General features: G+C 42.7%; 1 protein-coding gene across 1 annotated transcript in view; it reads left to right on the top strand.

Annotated features, from left to right (window-relative positions):
* cacna2d1a (calcium channel, voltage-dependent, alpha 2/delta subunit 1a) overlaps nt 1-2,813 on the top strand; it is a 63,580-nt gene extending 60,767 nt beyond the window's left edge. The window contains exon 39 of the mRNA XM_079582752.1: nt 426-2,813. Coding sequence (XP_079438878.1) covers nt 426-462 — 37 coding nt within the window. The 3' untranslated portion in view covers nt 463-2,813. The remainder of the gene's footprint in view (nt 1-425) is intronic.
* The last annotated feature ends 19,022 nt before the right edge of the window (nt 2,814-21,835 follow it).

The following is a 21,835-nucleotide window of genomic DNA, read 5'->3' as shown; positions in this document are numbered from 1 at the left end:
TCATTTATTCGCTAGCTAACTTTTTTTTTGATGCACCTGACTTTGAACTCCCTGTATCTCTGCCCATCTATCATGACACGTCTCGTACAATAGACCAGCGTGTCCATCTTGGCTGTCGTCTGATATCCAGCACAGCCAGACATTTGTTTAAACACAAGACTCACTTCTCATTTGCATCCAGACCTTTGTTCATCTCTCTAACTGTTCTCGACATTTTCGTTCCTTTCCAAAATTATGATGGCCAGTCATTCTTTCCTTTCTACCTTCCCAGATGTTAAGCATTCAGAGTAGTCCTTAAGCAAAGACACACTGTTTTAATAAAGTTTGGAAAAGACAGTTGTTTAATCTCAGCATAGCTCCCATTCAGGAGTGTTTATTTTTTCGGTTGCACCAATCAGTGACTTCTTTTCCTGTGTTGGCTGCAGGAGGAGGACGCTGACTGTGGAGGGGCATCCAGCCTGAGTCCCTCTCTGTGGCTCATGGTGGCCCTACAGCTGGCACTGCTCTGGGCACTGAGCTCCAGACAAGACAATCTCCAATCATGACCTCTCAGATGTCCCGACTACTCCTCATCTGAACAAACTACCAGCAGGCAATGCTGCCACATGATGAGCGCAAGACACAACAAACAATCCCATCTTTATTAATGGTTTCAGGGGGTCAGTGAAGGTACATCCGCTGAACAGTTTGAGAAGAACTTAAGCAAAAGCTATGCTCCCCCAGCAAATGAGATTACAGGAATCCACTGATTCATTTGGGTTGGCACCGTTGTATCCTGATGTTATCAGGGAAAGAAATGGGACTGCCTTCCTTTTTTGTGTCAATAGGATGTTTCAATGACACAGGTAGGATCAGCTGTTAACCCAAGCACTGAGCGGTTTCACTGGCCACTGCCAGAAATGACCCTTATTGTAGAAGCTTATTTCAGTCTTTCAATCTGTCCAGTGGCTGGACATGATTTATTTATTGTTGGTTTCTTTTTTAGTTAAGAGGATGACCTACGTGTCAATTGCTATATCAAAAGCTTGATTTGTCTGATAATGCTTCCAAGAACATTTTCTTAGATGGTATGAAGGAGAGACAGTCAGTCTCCAATCACAGGCCTTTTGTTTTGTTTAAATACATATTTGTATTTGTTTGTTTTGGCCGATCAACCTTCCAACTGCCACAGGCCACTTTTACCGAGTTGCACTTGTAAAACGATTATTTTGGACTGAAGTTTTGTTGCCATAGATATGCTTGATGAGTTTGAACCTTGATACCTGTGCAGTGTACTAAAATCTCTAGTGCCATGTAGACTCTGTGACTTGGATAAATGTCTTAGCTTTTAGCTAATGAATGGAAAACGTCTATTATTTACTTTTGGAATGAAGCAGCATTGTGATGCTTGATTGCCACTTTTTCTGCACTGGATTTCAATTCCGTTTGTTTGGATGGAAAAGTCAAAGGTACATGTTCATACATTTACTGCTTTCACTGAAATGAAATGACTACTTTTTAACTACTTACTCTGATTTATTGTAGACATTTTCTAAGTTTGGTGTTTTAAATGTGTATTTAAGAAAGGAATTGAGTTGCAAGTGCTAATTTCCTAGACTTGTCTTTAAATCATTTTTTTATGCACTATTGAGCTTAACAATGCTGCAAAACATAAACAATGCCAAAAACATTTTGGTCTACAGGAACAATGGCAATTTTGTACTTTGATAGTTTTCCTCAGCTGGTTATTTTATTCAGTTTAATCAAATACACTAAGACATTCATTTTACTTTAAGTCCATGACAAAGTTGACAATCAGTGATTAAACACAGGCTTTATATTTGGTCATTTATTTAACTCCAGAAAAGACTTAACTTTTTCGTGTTGATGCCATTGGTTTTCATTCTGATGACTTTGGCCATTTTATTCAAAACATTTCAATATTCAAGTCAATTTGACCTATTATTTAGTTGCATTGCTACCCTCTTCAATTATTGATTGAATTTTGATTGTTTAAGCCTGTACTTCTTAAACCTGTCAGATTATGTAGCATATCTTTCTACCCAACAGTTTCATGTGTGCACTATTCCATCTATATTCTAACAAATGTGGTGAAACTAACAATGCTGTTTGTGCTATTTATTAAATATTAGACACAATATCAAGTGCCATATAGGACTCTTATGGAGAAACCTATTATCCTTATATTTATGCAATGCTACCAAGGCAAGATGTAAGTTTCTCTGTACTGCATGGTTGTGTCTGAATCTGATGAAGCTTGCATTTGGTATGCTCCTTCTGTAGAGTGTGATGTAGGAAGCATAGTGTCAGGCATCTGTTTATGATATGATACGTATGGTATGGTCAGCTCTTACTGCCTTTTCTCTTGGGGCGACAGCATTTGGCTCATCCTTGCTCTGAGTGTATCAAGGGGTGAGCCAGATTGGGCTTTTAAATGTGTGCATTTTTCTTATGTTCAAGCCATCTTCATTTTTTTTGGTTAACACTTTTTAAGACCATGCAGGTGATTTTGCATGTGGAAACCTATTGGCATTTTGCCCTCACTGAAATCAAGTGAAGCAGACAGAACTCTTGTGGTGTGTTGTATTTGCGACAAGGTGAGCCGCAAGAAAGCTTGGAATGTTATCTTAACAATAGAAGCAATTGCATATTTTGCTTGTCAATAGTGTTAACACATATGCTGCCAAATACAACCAAATATCAAGTCTTGATGATAATGAAATCTGTACCAAGAACAAAACTGACTGCAAAATAAGCGGCAGTAAATAGATAAGCACACACTGAACATCGTATTACAATTGGAAACAGAGAACTTAAAATTGTTAAAGGGATATTTCAGGATTTTTGACATAGGGCGGCCTCATTTCCTAGTTATCCAGAGTTTTGTTGATTTCTGGATATATATATACATATATTTTTTTTTTTTTATTCATGCAGTCCTTATATTTGAAGATCTCCAGTAGTTTGTTTACCTGCGGCGGCATTACCACACGTAGAATTCACAAAGGAGCTTTCTACAAATTAGATATGGCTATGTTTGGAGGACTACCCGATGATTTTGAAGAAGTTTTTAATGCAGGCTACTAGTTACCATAGACATACGCTAGCCCAGCACTAGCCTAGCACCACTAAAATCCTGAAATATCCCTTTAAATCCGGGTATGGTTTAGAATTTAGTGAAAGAGTGGATGTTTAGTTCACTATTGTGGGCTAAAATCAGTCATAGTCTGTGGCTTGGCTAAGAAAACATTGGTCAGCATGTACCATTCTGGACTGAAAGTGCTCCAATCGGATGCTGTCACCTCAGGAATAACCCCCTTCTCAGTGTGATATGGCGTGTTTTTGATTCTGTTGGTGCTCTGTTTTGACTGTGTGGGTTTGCCTTTTTGATTTCTGGAATCTTGGACATTGCTTAATGCGTGTTTACTTTGTGTCTGTTACCTTTGATTGGCAGGCATGTCAGTCACTTCTCTGCCTTGATATTCGAAGGCGGGCTTTGAATGAAGGCGTCCACTTGGGACAAATTGCTCTCGTGGGCCTCTTTGTCGGGTCTCCCTGATTGTGCTTTAATAGTCATGTAAAAACATTTGTAAAAAAAAAAAATGTTGTTCTTACAAAAGAAAAAAAGTACAATGTTTCTAATCCTGGGAGGGAAATGTGTTGTGAGAATAAGGCATATCCACAATAAAAAAAAAAAAAAGTTTATGATTATTATCGCAATCCTTTTTCTACATTATGTGGTTTTGGAAGAGGTCACTTGAGCCAAAGTGCGAAAGTGTTCTTCTACTGCTATTATTATTTTCATCACAGCCTATGACTGCTCTTTTACAGGTGTATTTGTAAGTAAATAAGTGCTTTATTTGTCATCATGGAACAACCGTACAACAAAATAGTGTTCAGGTGTTAGTCCTGAGCCGCTGCGACTGAGCCGCACCGCCACTGAGCCGCGCCGCCACTGAGCCGCGCCGCCACTGTGGGCCAAATTGATCAGCATGTTTTTGGAGGTAGAGGAAACCGTTGCACCCGGAGGAAACTTGGCTGGCAGCCTTCAGTCTCCTCTGATCCTCTGAAACGGTGCAGCGCCTCCTGGGTTTGTCCCTGTTTCAGAGCATGGTGTCCTGCACTAGTCAGCTCCACTTCCTGTGCAGCTCCCTCCGCTCCACAACAGTCTTTCACCATCTTCTGGGAAGAGCCTCGCAGTTAATATGTTGTATTCTCCAGTGAACGTCCATTAGCCAGAACAATAGAAGGCATGTGTGGCTTGCCTGTGAGTCTCGCCAGGATACCTCCTCGTTTTGTCCATTTTTTGTTTCCTGTAGCTGCTCTTGTGACGCCTCCACTGTGCTGCAGGTGTAGGGGGCTATTGGTGCCTCTTCAGTGTCTCAGAAGAAGAAATGTGTTGGTCTCAAATGGGTTTAGCTGATAAGCTAGTTTACTTTTATAAAGCTGCTTTCTTCAGGACCATTATGGACTCTTAACAGTATACCGACCACCATGGAAAATTAAGGCAAGACGAGGATTACCAAATGACCGAATAACATCCTGCACTTCTGTTGTTCTGAAATGTTCTTATGGCTCTCATAAAAGTATAATCATTTTAGATTTGGATTGCGCTGGATCACAATAAGTGAATATGTAAGAAGAGAAGGAAGTGCCTATTTTCTCTCAGTGTCCAGCCAACATCTCCTCTGACTTCTGGCCAAAGTCAACAGGGTCTCCTGCAGATAGAGCCAAGCAAAGGTCCACGACTCTGGATTTGGCTCAACAACTGATCCATTAACAATGACCCCGTCTCCATTTGCTCGTAAAATTGACTGTAATTTCTCCTCTCCCTGTTGTGCGTTGATCTGACGCTAAGTGACTTTCTCGTTAGCGCACCCCGCTTCACACTGGAACCCTAAACCATCTGTGCTCGAGTCCAGAGTCCTGTTGCCCCAAAGACAAACTACAGGCTCATTTTCCACTTTGCTTATTTTATTATCGACATTAAACTCGTGGTTCTGCCCAGGTCCCCATGAGCTGTACAGAAAGCGCTAAATCCCTCAGGTGCTTTGGGACACCCCATATAGCACCAATTATTGCCCTTTTTTAGTATTTATTTAAAATGTTAAATATGGCTTTTATTGTAAGTAGCACATCTGGAGAACGACTGTACAGAGACCAATAATCTAACATTACGTAGATTTTACAGAGCACGGACAGAAAACGATTACTGCCTTTTGCCAATAAAATTCTATAGGATTTTACCGACAATTCTGCAATCACATTTAGGCATATTTCTGAGTGGTTTATGTGCGTTTGTTTAAGATTTTGTTGATGAATTTGTCACAATTACTATGGCTATACTTCAAGGGGGTCAAGTGTTTGCTCATGTGCAAAACAAGTGAAAAAGTGGAACAGCAGCAGCCCTTTGCACATTGTTTAATCATGCAGCCTTCTCTCATTTACATGCCAGATTTGGGACCCTAAATCTGCAATACAGGTAATTTCATGTCTTCTAAAAGGGATATTTCAGGATTTTTGACATAGGGCCTCATTATCCAGAGTGTTGCTGATTTCTGGAGATATATATTTTTTGTAATTCCTGCAGTTCTTAGTTTGACCCACTCCACAGTGCACCTGAGGCAAATCACTTACAACACCAGACTAACGATATAACAACACTCTGGATAACTAGGAAATTAAGCCCTATGTCAAAAATCCTGAAACATCCCTTTAAAGGAGCATTGCGAGCAATCATTTACCCCTGAATATGAAAAACTTGCTGTTACACTTGAAGAATACAACTGGTTCGGAAAGACATAACTCCTCTCAATACTGCGCTGAAGGAGAACTTTTACAACTCACTTTGTTTGAGAATGTGTAATAATCTGCCTTTTATTTGTTTGTTTTGGCTGTATTTATTATGCTAAAAGCCATGCATCCGCTAACAGCTCCCTGTCCCCGGTTTGCTCTTTTCTTCTGTCTTATCCATAAGAGCTAACACATCCCAGTCTGGATTTCCTGCCTCTGGATTTCATATCGAATACCATACTAAATAGTTGGTTTACACTCAAGTTCGCCACTGTTATGGTTTTGACTCACACTACACTGTCAGTGACTGAGTTTCGGCTTTAAAACGCAGCACTGAGTGGATTTGTTTTTGCCACATCTGGGCTTTTCAAAGGCGCCTTTATTTATTGAAAAAAACACACTGGGAAAAATAAACGGCAGAGTACAAATATTACACTTGTTTCATTTAGTAGACGTCGTGATCTCAGTCAATTCAAGATAAAACAATATAGTTTCTCAGTCATCCAGGGGGTGAAATTAGACTCAATTCAAGAGTGTTGAAAAGGTCTTAAAGAGGGGGTATTATGCCTTTTTCAATCACATAGCACCAGTCTATATCACACTACAATGATGACGAAACCTTCTGTTGGTCTGTAAATGCAGTAAATTGCTCTCTCAAAATGGCTGTAGCGAATGTCTTGAAATAGGCCTCTGTCTCTTTAAGAACCTCTGACCCTTTCCGACACGCCCCCTCCACACGCTGTCTGTGGCATCAGTGGGGAGGGGGTTCTGCTGAGGAGCAGTGGTTGGTTACTCGGCAGGTGACGCTCGGAGGCGTCTCCGGGAGGTGGGGGCGTTCCTAGGAGGACTCAGGCAAACCTATCCCTAAAATGGCTGCCATCAGAGTTTTTACAGATTACTCAAAAATACGTGAATGTGCCAAGGCAACACTTCAGGCATGTTTTTAATGAGGGAATGACATAATAACATGATGTAAAGCTTGAAAAAGTCGATTTTGCATAATACCCCCCCTTTAATGATGAAGTCTCACAGAAACCGATTGAATTGTATGAAAACGTTTGTCAATTCCTAAAATGCAAAATTAGATAATTATTCTTATTATAATACATTTTATTTATATATCTTAATACTAGTGGAAGTAGTGGTAATAGTGCTGGTTGTTGCAGTCATTCATGTATTTGTTGTCCCAGTTGGTAGCGTGGGTCGTCTCATGATCGGAAGGTTGCGGGTTAGAATCCCAGCTCCTGAAGGTGCACACTGTCATTGTGTCCTTGGGCAAGACACTTCACCCTCCTTGCCTCCAGTGTCTACATACACTGGTGTATGAATGAGAGAGTGAATGGGTGACTGGTTTCCTTACTGTAAAGCGGTTTGGGCCTGATATAGGTAGAAAAGCGCCATATACGGTGAGTCCATTTGCCATTTTATCTAAAGCACTGTAGCGCTGGCTGGGGCCGCGATCAAACCCTCAACTTTGTATGAACATATTTGAAAACACAGGCCCCTTGTTGGTGAAAGGCAAAATATCCAACACTTACAGAGAACAGATGACAACTCAAGAACTTTTATGATCGTGTTGCCCACACAAAATGAATTTGTCAAAACATGCAGTATATAATCCCGTCCTTATGCACTCTGTTTGCCTGAAGGACATGGCAGTATGGTGGCACGGTAGCGCAGCGGTTAGTGCTCTCGCTTCACAGCTAGAAGGTCCGGGTTCGATTCCCACCTGGACGGGAGCCTTTCTGTGTGGAGTTTGCATGTTCTCCCCGTGTCTGCGTAGTTTTCCTCCGGGTACTCCGGTTTCCCCTACCACTAAAAACATGCACAATAGGCCAGGATGAATGATGTGTGTGAGTGAATGTATGGTGGTGGTCAGAGGGTCCGTTGGCGCAGACGTGAGTAGTTGCGAAAGCGCCTCTGACAGTCTCCCCCAGGGGAAACTGAAGCTACAAACGTAGTTTACCACCACCGAGTATGGAGTGCATGTACAATTGTCTCATGTAAAGCGCTTTGTGACCATGTCTGTGAAAGGCGCTATATAAATAAAGTTCTTCTTCTTCTTCTTATGGTCTGTGGTTGGACCTATAAACACAGCAGAAAACAAAAAGCACAAACCAGGACTTCCAGGGCATTATTTGTGCCTTGTCTCCATACCTAAAGACTTTTCTCATTTTTACAGCATTTATGTCAAGAAGAGATGTCTGGAAGTGAGGGGCACTTCCCAAATGTGGTCAGTGGCGCTTCCTTTGAAACAACACTTCATAAAGACATTGTTTGGCCTTGGCTCAACACTCAGTCATAAGTGCTGTGACGCTTATTAGACACAAAGGGTTTCATTTCAGGCACGCTCACGTTGATATCTTTAGCATATCGTTTTCTCCCCCGCGCTTTTTCCACTTTTACTGTTCTTGCTCAGGTCTGCTGCCTGAGGGCCAGCAGTCCCCTGCATGCAACCTCTACATTCTTAAGGCTTTTTTAACATATTAGATTACAATGATAAAGATTACAGTCAAGGAAAGGCATTCTTTCAACCTGCGTTTAACTGAATGGCTCCAGGTAGGCTTAAAGAAACAGTGAGGACAACATTTCAGTTATGGTGACTTTCGTAGCATCAGCATGGCTTCTACAGATGGAAAGGTTTAGAAAAACATTGTGCCAGCTACAAAGATTTATTCGAAATACATTTTGTGTGACGTAGTATATAAACACTATTGCACATGTTTTCTTGGCATTTTCATTTCATTTTTTTGGCAGAATTTTATTGTTCATGCTGTTCACTACTGTACATGTTTGTTCAGTTTTGTATGATTGGCCGGGTCGCTGCAAAGAATTGCTCTTCATGGGATCAATTACGTTTTTTGATTACAGAAAAAGTGAAACCACAGTGTTCTATGATACTGCAGAAAACAAGACATGTGTGTGACATTAGTGAGATTAGAGGTTACTGAGGTTACTGTCTCAGTGTGTAGCTTATAAACTGCAGTTTACAGCTTTTGAGATCAAATAAATTCAACAGGTGGCAGAACTTTATTTTTAGCACAATTCTCCAGCAAAATGCTTGACTTAAACTAACTTCCACTAACACAAACATGTATGGTATAAGCTGTATCGAGCTCTACTTGTGGTACACATCAAGTCTTGACTTTGTTTATGGAAATTTAGAGAGTTTTGTTCCCATTTAGGCTCGCTATAGTCGGATCTAGAATTTGATCTACTTTCTGGAATTGGTTTAGTCCTGGTTTAAACCTGGTGGTATTGTGCAAGTAACATTACCAATACTGTTTAGTTAGTTTTTTTGTTTTAATTGAGGACCAGGACCAAGAGACTCGGTTTATAAACTGACCAACCGAATGCACATTTACATACTGTGTTATTAGAATAATCTTAGGTCAGTAATGTTACATAAGAGACTAAAAGTAGGGCAGACAACTTTTCTCATGTGAGTTACTTCCTGTGAACCACAGGTGTCTGGTCATCAGAGTAGTCATAACTGAACATGTGCGGGTTAGAGACACATTATTCTTTTCTCCTGAAGCCAAACCTCTGCTGGGGCTAAACACATGTATCATATCCCAGCCCACACACACGTAGCAGACACACACGTAGCAGACACACACACACATATACTATATCAAAGATGGTTGGGCATAGTTATCCCACTTTCTCAAAGGTGACTGAGCTGACTCACTCACAGACCTGCAGAGCCAGCCTGCCCACTCACAGCCTCATCATTAGTGCAGGAGAGAGTAACATGCAAACAATTATACATATCAAAGGGTTGCATGCGCTGCTCTTGTCTGTTTGGTAGAGTGGGGGAAATGCTGAGTCACACAAGGGTCAATCGGATCAACTGAAGAACTTAAAGTAATGGAGGTTGTTGGATATGGTTAAATGTGAGTTTTAAAAAAAGTCAAGAAAAACTTGACTTTTATGAATGGATGAAAGATGGATGGATGTAATTTGTTCCTTAACAATTGTCGAGATGTTGCTGGCCCCACAAGAAATGTAGCTTGTAACCACATTGGCAACTGCTTGAGTAATGCTTTTGGTTTTGATATTGGAGAAATGCTGAAATCCAGCACAGGTGTTTGTAAGTGATGACATCATAGAGGAATGCTCTGCAGCTGCTGAACAAGACATAATACCTAATACTATAACACAAACAATTTGTAAATCACAAAAATCTACTGCAGACATCTGTTATTTCACACTGAGGACTCCCTGGACGTACTGTATTCATTGAGAAAGTATATTCAGCCAAAATCTGATGCGGTATACTAATCGTGCTCTAGTTGTGAATATGAATAACCCCAAGCTTTATTTACTCTGTGCTATTTACCTCAAAGATCTGTGTTTTGTGTGACGTGACTGTGACGTGTGTGTGTGTGCGTGTGTGTGTGTGCGTGTGTGTGTGTGTGTGTGTGTGAGTGTGTCCAAAATGGTCAGTGTCGCTGGCGTGCGTCTGTGTGTGCGCCGAAGGCAGGTCAATTCTGGGTCTGGATAATTTGCCACAGATGAAACCTGACTCCATTCCAGGGCACCCACACCGGCACACGTTTCAAAGCTGCTGGAAATCTATTAGCACCTGGTGAGCCCCTCCTCCTCCCACCCTCCTTCCCTCTCTCTCCCCCTAATACGCCCTACGACAGCTCTCTCTCGCCCATCTCACCTCTGGCTGCCCCACCTCAGTCCATAAAACCCCACATGAATACTGCAGTCCTGCTGCGCTGCTAAAGCCTGCAGATTAGTCCATGTGTATCCTGCGCGCGTGTCTGTGTAGTGTGACATATCCCGCACACACTCTCATTCAACAGTGTGTGACCTACAGGACCTATGTGGACCTGTCTTTTGCACACGTGGAGCCAGTTAGTTAGCAGTGAAAGAGGTGCCAGACAAGCATGCAGCAGCTGCCTTACAAACAAAAACGTATAGGATCCAATCACAGTGAATCTCAGCAGAAAACCAGGTCAGACCTATGTGTCCTAGACTGTGGCATCATTTCTGCTTTTTACAAGCAAAGTAAATATATTGGTGTGCCTGGTATGTAGAAAATAGGATCCATTAGTAAAATCCTATTGAGTTGCAGAGTTGAAAAGACGCATTAACATTTTCCATAAGAGCAAGACGCCGGAGCGTAACACCCAGAGGTAACAAATGTGCAATTTCATTTAACAGTCTCACATTGTGTCTGGGAAACATGAATTAACAGATTTATAGAAGTTCACATGTGTGGGCCAGATGCAACAAGAGAAATAATTTTGCTCATGTATCATTTACTCATCTGATTTATTTTGGAAAGGTTACAAACTAAAGGCGCGAATATTTTGTGTCCCACAAGCCAACATTTCTTAAAATGGATAGTATAGTAGTCACGTCACCACTGGGATTAGAGGGCGCTAGAATTCAAAACTTCTGCTGACAGTGCAATTTATTTCTAGTTGAAATAAGATGTGCAGGACACTTGTATGTGAGATTTACATATGCTGTGTTCATACTGCTTTTACAGAGAGGAGAGTTTTGTGCTAAACCTGCTATCACATAGACACATTTATACAGCTGAGATGGAGAAAGTCTCTTGTCCAAACATTTTAACATCTAATTACTCAAACATTCATGTACATAGGAATCAGACACAGACTCAAGATGTTAAAATGGGTCTCAACACAACAGCAGGGTGCAGAAGTGCAAAAGGAATCAAACAGCCAACCGTATGATTAGTGGGTAATCACTCCATCTCCCATAACTTAAGACCTACCACATAGTTTGACAAAGCCAAACCCAAACAACCTTAACACCAACTGTGAGCGTAGGTTTACTTAGTCTAATCTTTAACTTTAAAAGTCATTATCTAAGTCAGCTGTGTAGACGAGCATTAGGGATTCTGAGTGCGTTAACCACTCCACTATCTCAACCTGTAATTGGATTTATGTGGCAGAATGTTTTCCAAAGCCACACTTGTGAAATAGGTCCACATCTGCTGGCCATTAGCAGTGGACATAACATACAACAGAGAGAGGAAAGCCCCCGACGCCTTGATTCATTGGACCGTTGCGCGCCTTTTATTGCAGCTGAGGAGGGGACTTCAATGCGGCCTTCGAGCTGAGTGAGCCCTGCTTTATCTCTTTTGGTCACTTCACTCTGCAGGTTTGAGTTTCATGTGTTTTTCCACCTGCCATTCACTCCCCAAGTCAGCTTACTATTGTGGTTTACAGTAAAGTTTCTTAAACAATGTTTATTATAAGCAAATGGTGATATGAACTTTATTATTGGATCATTTATTATTGACATTGTATCGATAAATACAGCAGTATTTTGTGCTTGTTTATGTGCAATCTTGCTGAAACCATTAAACTGTAATTGATTAAAAAAAAATTACAAAAAGACTATATAGAAAAACTATATAAGAACTATGTAAGAAAAATGTTTTTTTTTTTTTTTATATATATTTATATATTCAACCCCAAAGGTGCAAATCAGATGGAGGGCATGGCTATTATGATTATGTACGTTGCTTACAATTTGAAGCATATTTTCTGCAGTTTATCTCTCTTTACAGTACTTGCCATAGTCATTTAAAAAATAATTCAAAGTGATCAGTTATTTTATTTGGTCACTAAATAGTTTATTTAATTATTGGGTGTTTTGTAACACTCATATTGTTTTGATTAATAACAAGTAGTACTTTTTCTAAATTAAGTTTGCTAATATCATTTTCTTTTGTCTTTCCTACACATTTCTTTTCCTACAGCCAGCTCTGGTTTTCTTTCCCTTCTGACTGTGCACAGTCATTCATCTATGTCAGTACAACTTCCAACACTCAACCTTTTCCCAAAGCGAGGATGTCCTGTCTCTTGATCTCTCGGCAGGCACAAGGCAAGGCGAACAAGGCGGTCTGAGCACCTTGTGACCCCTCATCTGTCATGTTTGAGGGGAAAAGCACCTTCCTAATTGGGGGACAGCACTGAAGGGCTGTGTGCTGTTAGGGAGCTTGTTTTTGTAGTGTTGCTGGGGTCAAAGAGGGAAAAGGCTAGATCACACTGCTGATTATGCTCCTTCAAGGACAGTGATGTAGGTATGGGTATTGTGTTGGTAGCTTTGGATGTTAAGGAAAGACTCTATGGGATTAGATGGTTGGGAGATGATAGTGTCCTGTCAATGCACATTGAAACAGAGTGAATGTACACCAAATCCTCTCCTTTGTAACAAATGTTTTGCCTTTACCAAGGGCTTAGCAAAAGCATAGAATAAACTGCTTTGTGGACTTATTCGACATGGACACACAATTGCACTATATTATAATGTAATAATGTTTCTTTAATTATCGTTACATCTGCAATGGGCATCCCTAATAAGCATATAAGACATCCTCCAAGGGTCAAATGCAGGGGTGTCGGTGTCGGACTCATTTGGGTAGTGGGACGAAATCTAGCTTCCTTGGCGGGTCCCGGGCTGCATATAATGTAAACAGGAAAATACTATTAAGAAAACATTTTTCTAAAAAATGAATAATAATGAGCTGGGATTTCAAAATAGTGATGATCTGGTCGAAAGCTTGACAGGACTGTAATATATAACAACTGCTTACACTTGTATTGCGCTTTACAAGCCTGTGTCACAACTTTCTCAAAGTACACTGTCATTATACAGTAGTCATTATTCATTCACTCCACACTCTGTGGTGGTGAGCTACTATATTGTAGCCACAGCCGCCCTGATGCAGACTGACCATTTACCACGTGGCTATAATGTGTTATTTATATCCTATCTCTTATTATGTCAATGCCCTCTGCTGGACACGCGTGGAATTGCCCCCTAATGGCTGGAATGAGCATACTGGTTATTTCCTTAAAAATTCATAACTCTGCACAGGAATGGGCAAGAGACTTACTTTTTTTACATACTCAGGAATTTATGCTCTACAAGTCAGGGGCCAGATTAAACCATCTGGCAGGCCGGATTTGGCCCGCAGGCCGCCTGTTTGACACCTATGGTCTAATGAATTACATCACAAGCAAGTTGTTAAGGTCTGATGAAAAACCCTTGAGACAGCTAACTCGATGCTTGTCACTTTTTGTCAGTTTTGGAGAGTATAAGCGTGATCCACAGACCGCACAAAATCTATAGTGACTTTGCAGTAGATGAGCCTCGTGTTGGTACTGGCATGGTGCTGAGGAGAAAAAGCCAGTCAAAGTGTGCGCTAGTGAGTGCTGACAGGCTCTGGCCTTGGGAGCTTTGAGATCTGCTTCTCCTTCTGTAATGATAAATGCTGCACACACATCTCCAAGTGTACACTGTTATACAGGCAGAGAGATGGGTTCACAGGAAAATAAAATGAGCAAGTTTATATGTGGGAATAATAATAATCAAAAGATGCTATTTACATTATGATGGCTGAGAAAGAAGTCTATCATTCCCTCAGCGAGAAGGGAAATTGAGAATCTTTATATAGGGTTTGTCTAAGTTGTTGATGTAAATTTTATTGTTGTGTGATACATTAGGACCCCTGTGCACCCCTAACCAGTGGGACTACGGATGGAAATTAGCCTTTGGTTATAATCCGACATGTTTACGTGCATGTATATAATCTGTGCTCATTTAGGTTCACTGTCCCAATCAAATAAATCAATATAAAAACAGTAAAAGTAATCACAAGTTTCTTTGGCATATTTGGCATCCCCTGTGAAAGGTCTTACTGTGGGACAGGATCTATATGTTTTTAAGTTGGACTGGAAACATTAATTTCTTCATATGAATTAATACTTTGTATCTTTATGCAAGGTTCAACGTTTCTTTGTTAGTACCCGCGGGTAAATATTTTTGCAGGGAAAAATGCTGTTATGCTGTTGCAATATATTTTAAATAGCATTTGTACAAATGATTAATTAGAGTAACCCTATATAAAAAGGGTCAACAAATCGCTGCAAATAGATAAAATGAATGATCCTACACATTACGGTACAACTTCCCAGGCCCTAATTACCAGCGCTAAGACGTGACTGACGTCTTGGATCCCCCTGCTTTGAGCCTGGGACTGTGTGTGAAAAATGAATCATGCAAGTTAATACTCCCATTGCTTTGGTCTGTTATGAAAGAAACCTCCCACGTCCAACGTCTTCTCCCTCTAAGCATAATCGGCTGTCAAAGCTAACTTATTTAGCCTTCACTTGTGGAGGTATGGTGGGCCTGATGGTGCCGCCGCAGTTCAAAAGGTACCAACCTGATTTTCATAGAGTCTGGACTTCTTCTTCTGCTCTGACACTGATTGACATTGTGGGTGAGATGTGTGGTGTGTGCTGTTTGCTGCACCTTGTGGGCGACTGCCTTGGAGCATGCAGAGCGCTGGACACCTGTTCATACTGTGGGAACACACAAAAGTGAGCGAGAACGACCAGAGAAAATGAAGTGACCTGCACGCGCCTAAATGAGGAAGGGCCCTGTGTCTGGCATTCACCTCGAATCTTTTTCTTCCTCCGCTGCTCTCTTTCTGCCTCTGGAGGCTTTTAAGCAGGCCGCCGTTAACAGCTGAAGTGTGGATTTCCTGTCAAATGAGGGTTAGGGCCCAACAAAAGTCTTGTACTCTAGTTCCTAAATAGGATCATTTCCAGCTGCTACATGCTAGACGCACAACTTTGAATATCTCATAATGTGTCTCCGGAGAATGTGAGCCTTATAAGAGCGAATGTTAAATGATGAGTATGCCGGTAATGAGACTTTATGGTACTATAATCAATTTGAGAGACAAGTGAAAAAGATAATAGACCACGTCTGAAACAAATTAATCTCTTGATCAAACCTTTGCAATGACTTTAACAATATAGGCCTTTACATAGCGAGCATTGGCATGTAGGGCATACCGGGGCTATTTGTCGCACTTTTTTTCTGGAGTTTGCTACTCATCAACAGAACATCCCACAAGAGTCAAACCTGCATTAAATTAAAGCTTGAACCCTTGACTTGAAGTAGACCTCACTCTCTTTTTTCTATCTATAAATAGTTATTAACCGTCAAACACAACGAAATCGACTGTGACAATGTGCCCATGTGCCCATGTGTGGAGCAAGTTGAGTATTTTATGTTAACTTGATATTTGACAAACCATTGTAACTTCTTTGCTTTTTGAGATACACAATCACAATGCAATGCCAGTTATGTTCATGACACTAATTTGAACTAACTGTTAGTTTTTTGTGTGCAAAATGCTCTATGAGGTGTAAAATGTACAAATTCACTAAAATGACCCAAACATACAGTCTCTATAAACAGTAATGCTAAAATAAAGTGATCATAAAAACTTATTTGACACAAAAGGAAAAAAATATATTTTTGTGACAAATAGCCCAGAGTGTCCACTTTCCGAACAATGTAAGCTAGCTAACAAACGGCTTTAGCTCTAAAATGGCTCAAATCAAATCTAACGTCTCTGTTTCAAATCAGTGTCTTTTGTTCATCGCACTAACAAAAGGAAAGCTCTCACTACAAAAATAACACAAACATTAAAGTTTGGGGAAAGGCATAAAAACAATTCAAATGTGTCCTGTCCTCATGTCTTCAGTGCAAATGTTGTCCGCCCATTTTCAACAAAGTATTTAAGCACTTTTTATTATTGTTGGTAAATGGTTCACTGTAAATAACAGTATTTATTAATCTTTTCGCTAAATTAAACACTGTCTTTTATTAATTGAAACCGGAAGCGCGTCCATCATGTGACCTGTTGATGCTAGTTTAAAAGAACTAGGCCCACAGCCTCAGGGCAGAAGCTGTGGCGCAGTAGTCGGGCCGTGGCCTAAGCCTTGTTACATCTGGGACGTGGGACCTATGTTTACCCTTTTCTTTTCTGTACTATTTGAGCTCGAAATAAACTTTGAAAAGCCAACTGATTCTCCCTGGTGATTTCGAGGGGGCAACAAAATCTTGGTGTTTCTGCCCGGTCGGATTAAGTTTGTGGATGACCTGGATCGCTACTGTGGATTGTGGCTACCGGAGCGCGTGTGTGGACTATATTCGTGAGTGGAATACGCTACGAGAGACGCCAACACGAAGCTATCACGGAGCTAATGCTAACGGAAGCGAGGTCAAGGAAGACGACACAACCCACCGCAAGTCACGATCAAAGCCAAGGTAAAAGACTTTCCAATCATGCCAGACTTTAACGAACAAGTGTCTGAATGGGAAAATATTCTGGAAGAAATCGAGGAAAAGCTAATTGCCTTACCTGCTTCGGAACTTCTTAAAATATGCACTACACTTGAAATCAATGTTGAAGATGAAGAAAAAAACTCACCTCGCAAATTGAGAAGGCTAATTCTGCAGCATTTGGAGTGTGAGGATGTCACGTCGCTTGAAGATGGAGGAATGTCATTGTTATTGAAAATAAATGACAGAATTGATGAACTGAGAAAAACGCTGTCTACGTCTGGTCCCACGTCGCCACGCCGCCCTCTGGCGGACACAGCCGGTACTGCGCCCAGCAACACGGAACCTGTGGTAAGACCACGCACCTCTGCCACCACGCTTACTGCCGCTAATAATTTGTCTGAAAGAACTCAAACTGTTGTTCACCCAATGTATAGAAAAGACTTGAAAATTAATGGACAAATTGGTGAACATAATCAAACGGATAAGCTGGGATATGCAAGTTTAGAAAGACAAATTACAAAAGCATTAAAGAAGGGATATGATGAATGCGAAATTATTGATGCAGTCCTTCAAGCTATGATTCCAGGAACAAAACTGCGAAGTTATCTGGAAAGTAGAGATGATTTGTCATTGAAAGCTCTGAAACAAATATTGCGGACTCATTTTGTTGAAAAAGATGCTAATGAGCTATACCACTCCTTAACTCGTGCTGCACAAGATCACGGAGAGACTCCAGTCCAGTTTTTAGTTCGAGCTATGGACTTGAGGCAACAGATACTCTTTGCTTCAGAGAGAGCAGACACTGGCTTGAAGTACAGCCCAGAGCTCATCCAAAATCAGTTTTTGCAAACCATACTTACCGGACTCCAAGATAACACCATCCGTATTGACTTAAAGCCATATTTGCAAAATCCAAGAATAACTGATGAAGTTCTGCTGGAGAAAATGACCGCCGCCTACAACCTGGAGATGGAGAGGAAGGGCAAGCTGTCAAGCAAATCCAGAGCCAAGGTGTTAGCGGTGAGTAATGATCCACATTTCACTGATTCAGAGAGCAGCAGTTATGACAGTAACTCTACCAGTTATAAAAAGCAAAAGTTTGAAAAACGTGACACATTGATGGAGAAAGTAGACCAGGGGAACAAAGCAATCTGTGAAGCCATTCAGAATCTCACCACTCAGCTGTCAAGCCTGCACCAGCCACCCGGACAACCACCACCATGGGGACAAGCCAGCCACAGCTACAACAGACCACCACCAAGGACACGCCCCAACCGGCAGTGTCACCAGTGCCAACGGACCAATCCAGGGGGGAAATGCGACCACTGCTACAAGTGTGGGAGCATAGACCACTGGGCCGTTGGTTGCCGCAGAGCGCCTAGGAACACCACAGCCTCCACCAACAAGATCGAAACCAGCGTACATCTTGGTAAGAACACAGACATATTCTGCACCACAGCGCCCCTCACTGGTAAACAACACCAAACTGCTAAGCTGGTGGGGAGGAGGTGCCTTGTTCGAGCCACAATGAACAATGTTGACACCAAAGTGCTGTGGGACACTGGCTCACAAGTGTCCATTATTGGAGATGAGTGGAAGCAGAGACACTTACCCCATGTTGCTGTGAGGCCTGTGGAAGAGTTACTGGAAGAAGGAGGGCTGGATCTGTCCGCAGCAAATGGGACAAAGATTCCATACCAGGGCTGGATTGAAGTGAAGTTTGCACTGTCACAAGATGCTGTTGCTGGGATGAGTGATGAACCAGTAGTTGTTCCCATCTTAGTCGCCTCTACAGATCTGGAACGTCCTATTATTGGATTTAATGTAATTGAGGAGCTGGCTTTGGCAAATGAGGGTCTTGGAAGCTGTTTTCCTTCTGGTCACATGGTAAGGAGATTTTGTTCAGCACTTGATGTGGGTCAGGAAACTGCGAGGGCTGTTCTAACTGTTTTACAGAAGCCGTCACCTGAAAACAACCCCCACATTGCTCGTCTGGGAAGAATGCCAGTTACTGTCCCAAAGAGGAACGCCATCCAAGTGCAATGCAACTATCTACAGCAAGGTTTGCTCTGTGGAACTCACGTCGTGTTGGAGCCTAACCCGGAGACACCGTGGCCCACAGGACTCAAAGTAAGAGAGCAGCTCATTCAACATCAAGAGAATACGAGGATTAAGGTAACTGTTGAAAACACAACAGACTGTGATATTACTCTTTGTGGCCGCACAACGCTTGGCTGGTTACACAGTGTTGATGCAGTTTATCCACTAGAGCCCAAGTCACCAGAGGGCAGTGCCACATCCTCACCGGAGCAGCCCAGTCAAGCACCACAGAGGGAGCCCTGGGTCCCGCCTGTAGATCTGAGTCACCTCTCGGCAGAGCAGCAGCACAGAGTTCGTCAGATGCTGGTGGAGGAGGGTGACGTGTTTGCCAGAGATGAGTGGGATGCTGGTTGTGTCACTGGTTTGCAAATGGACATTAATTTGAAAGACTCTGTTCCTGTCCAGAGAACATACAATGCCATACCCCGACACCTGTATCAGGAAGTCAAGGCTCACATTCAGGATTTGTTGAGTAGAGGTTGGGTTCAAAAGTCCTATTCCTCTTACTCTTCACCGGTAGTCTGCGTCAGGAAAAAGGACGGCACTCTCCGGTTATGCATTGATTACAGGCTGCTGAATGAGAAGACCTGGCCAGACCGTCATCCCATCCCCAGGATCCAAGAAATCCTGGAAAACCTGGGTGGAAACTCCTGGTTCACCGTCCTGGACCAGGGCAAAGCATACCACCAAGGCTTCATGAGCGAGAAGAGCAGACCATACACAGCCTTTATTACACCATGGGGACTCTATGAGTGGACCAGGATCCCATTTGGCCTCTCAAATGCCCCGGCTGCTTTTCAACGCCACATGGAGGGATGCCTGGGAGATCTGAGGGATGAAGTCTGTGTGCCCTATCTGGATGATGTCCTTGTTTTCAGCCGCACATTTGACCAACATGTGGAAAACGTCAGACAAGTCCTGCGGCGACAGAGAGCCTGTGGGATGAAGCTGAGAGCCGAAAAATGTGAGTTGTTTAAGCCACAAGTAACGTATGTTGGTCGTGTGATCTCTGCAGAAGGATACAGGATGAACCCAAGAGAGGTGGAGGCAGTAAAGGCGCTCACGTACCAGACCCCAGCTACAGTGAGAGAGGTGAGGAAGCTCCTGGGATTCTTGAGCTACTACAGAGCTTACATCCAGGACTTCTCCAGGACTGCAAAGCCACTGTATGAGCTGCTGGCAAAGCCCAAAGGTGAGCCAAAACACTGCCACAAAAAGGGGACAAAACATTCAGGTGCTCAGCTCCCACCCTCCTCTCCGGTTCAGTGGACAGAAATACACAGAGCAGTTTTAGAAAAGCTTGTGAACCAACTTACAAATCCACCTGTTATGGCATATCCAGACCTCGAGCAGCCTTTCATTCTTCATGTTGACGCCTCAGAGCAAGGGCTCGGTGCTGTGCTGTACCAGCGACAAGATGGCGCACTGAGAGTCATTGGCTACGGATCCAGAACCCTGACGCCTGCAGAGAAGAACTACAAGCTGCACTCAGGAAAACTGGAATTCCTCGCACTGAAATGGGCCATCACAGAGCGTTTCCGTGACTACCTGTTCCACGCGCCACACTTCACAGTCTACAGTGACAATAACCCACTCACTTACGTTACCAAGTCGGCAAAACTTAACGCCACGGGTCACCGCTGGGTTGCAGAGCTGGCAGACTATAGATTCACACTCAAGTACAGACCTGGAACAGCTAACACAGATGCTGACTTTCTCTCTCGCAGACCTAAGCCCATCAAAACCATCATGCAGGAGTGCACGGAAGAGTGTGAGCCGGAGGTCATGGACAGCATCTGTAAAGCAGTCAAAAGCAGCCAAACAGGTGAGATCAACTGGATTTCTGCTGTCACCTGTAATGTGGATGTCTTACCACCAGATGGCAGTGCTGTACCACCCCTTCAGCCCTTCTCCATCCAAGACATCCAGGCCCAGCAGAATGCAGATCCAGCCATCCAGAGGGTCTCCAACCTGAAAAGAGAAAACACTTACCTGAAGTACAGAGACAAAGCTGCAGAGAGTGAGCAAGTCCGGGTTCTCCTGAGAGAATGGCCAAAGCTGCAGCTGGGTGAAGATGGACTCCTGTGGAGGAAGACCAACAACAGGCTGCAACTGGTGGTGCCAGAGCCCTTGAAGCCCCTGGTGTACAAGTACCTCCATGAGGAGATGGGACACTTGGGTGCTGACCGGATGGTGGCCCTGGCCCGAGAGCGCTTCTTTTGGCCAAAAATGAGGCAGGAGATGGAGCACTACGTTACACGTGTCTGCAGCTGCATCAAAAACAAAAGGCCCAACAGAGTCACAAGGACACCACTTCAAAGCATTGAAACTTCTGCACCATTCGAGATGGTCTCAATAGACTTTTTACATCTGGAGAAAAGCAACGGAGGGGAAGAGTATATCCTGGTTTTAGTGGACCATTTCACTAAATACGCTCAGGCCTACGCAACCAAAGACAAGGCCGGGAAAACTGCTGCCAGAAAGCTGTTTGACGAATTCATCCCACGCTTTGGGTTTCCATCCAGGATCCACCACGACCAAGGAAGAGAGTTTGAGAACCAGCTGTTTCGGAAGCTCCAGGAATATGGTGGTATTAAACACTCTCGCACTACACCTTACCACCCCCAAGCTAACCCTGCCGAACGTTTTAACAGGACTCTGTTGAGTATGCTGCGGACACTGGAGGAGACACAAAAGGCCAGATGGAAGGAGCACCTCAACAAAGTAGTTCATGCCTACAACTCCACCATCCACGAGGCGACAGGGTACTCCCCTTTCTTCTTGCTTTTTGGACGTGAACCAA

This window comes from Gobius niger, assembly GCF_951799975.1.
Source record: "Gobius niger genome assembly, chromosome: 2".
NCBI classification, from domain to species: domain Eukaryota; kingdom Metazoa; phylum Chordata; class Actinopteri; order Gobiiformes; family Gobiidae; genus Gobius; species Gobius niger.
Note: the sequence above shows the minus strand (reverse complement) of the source record. Positions and strands in the feature narration are given on the sequence as shown.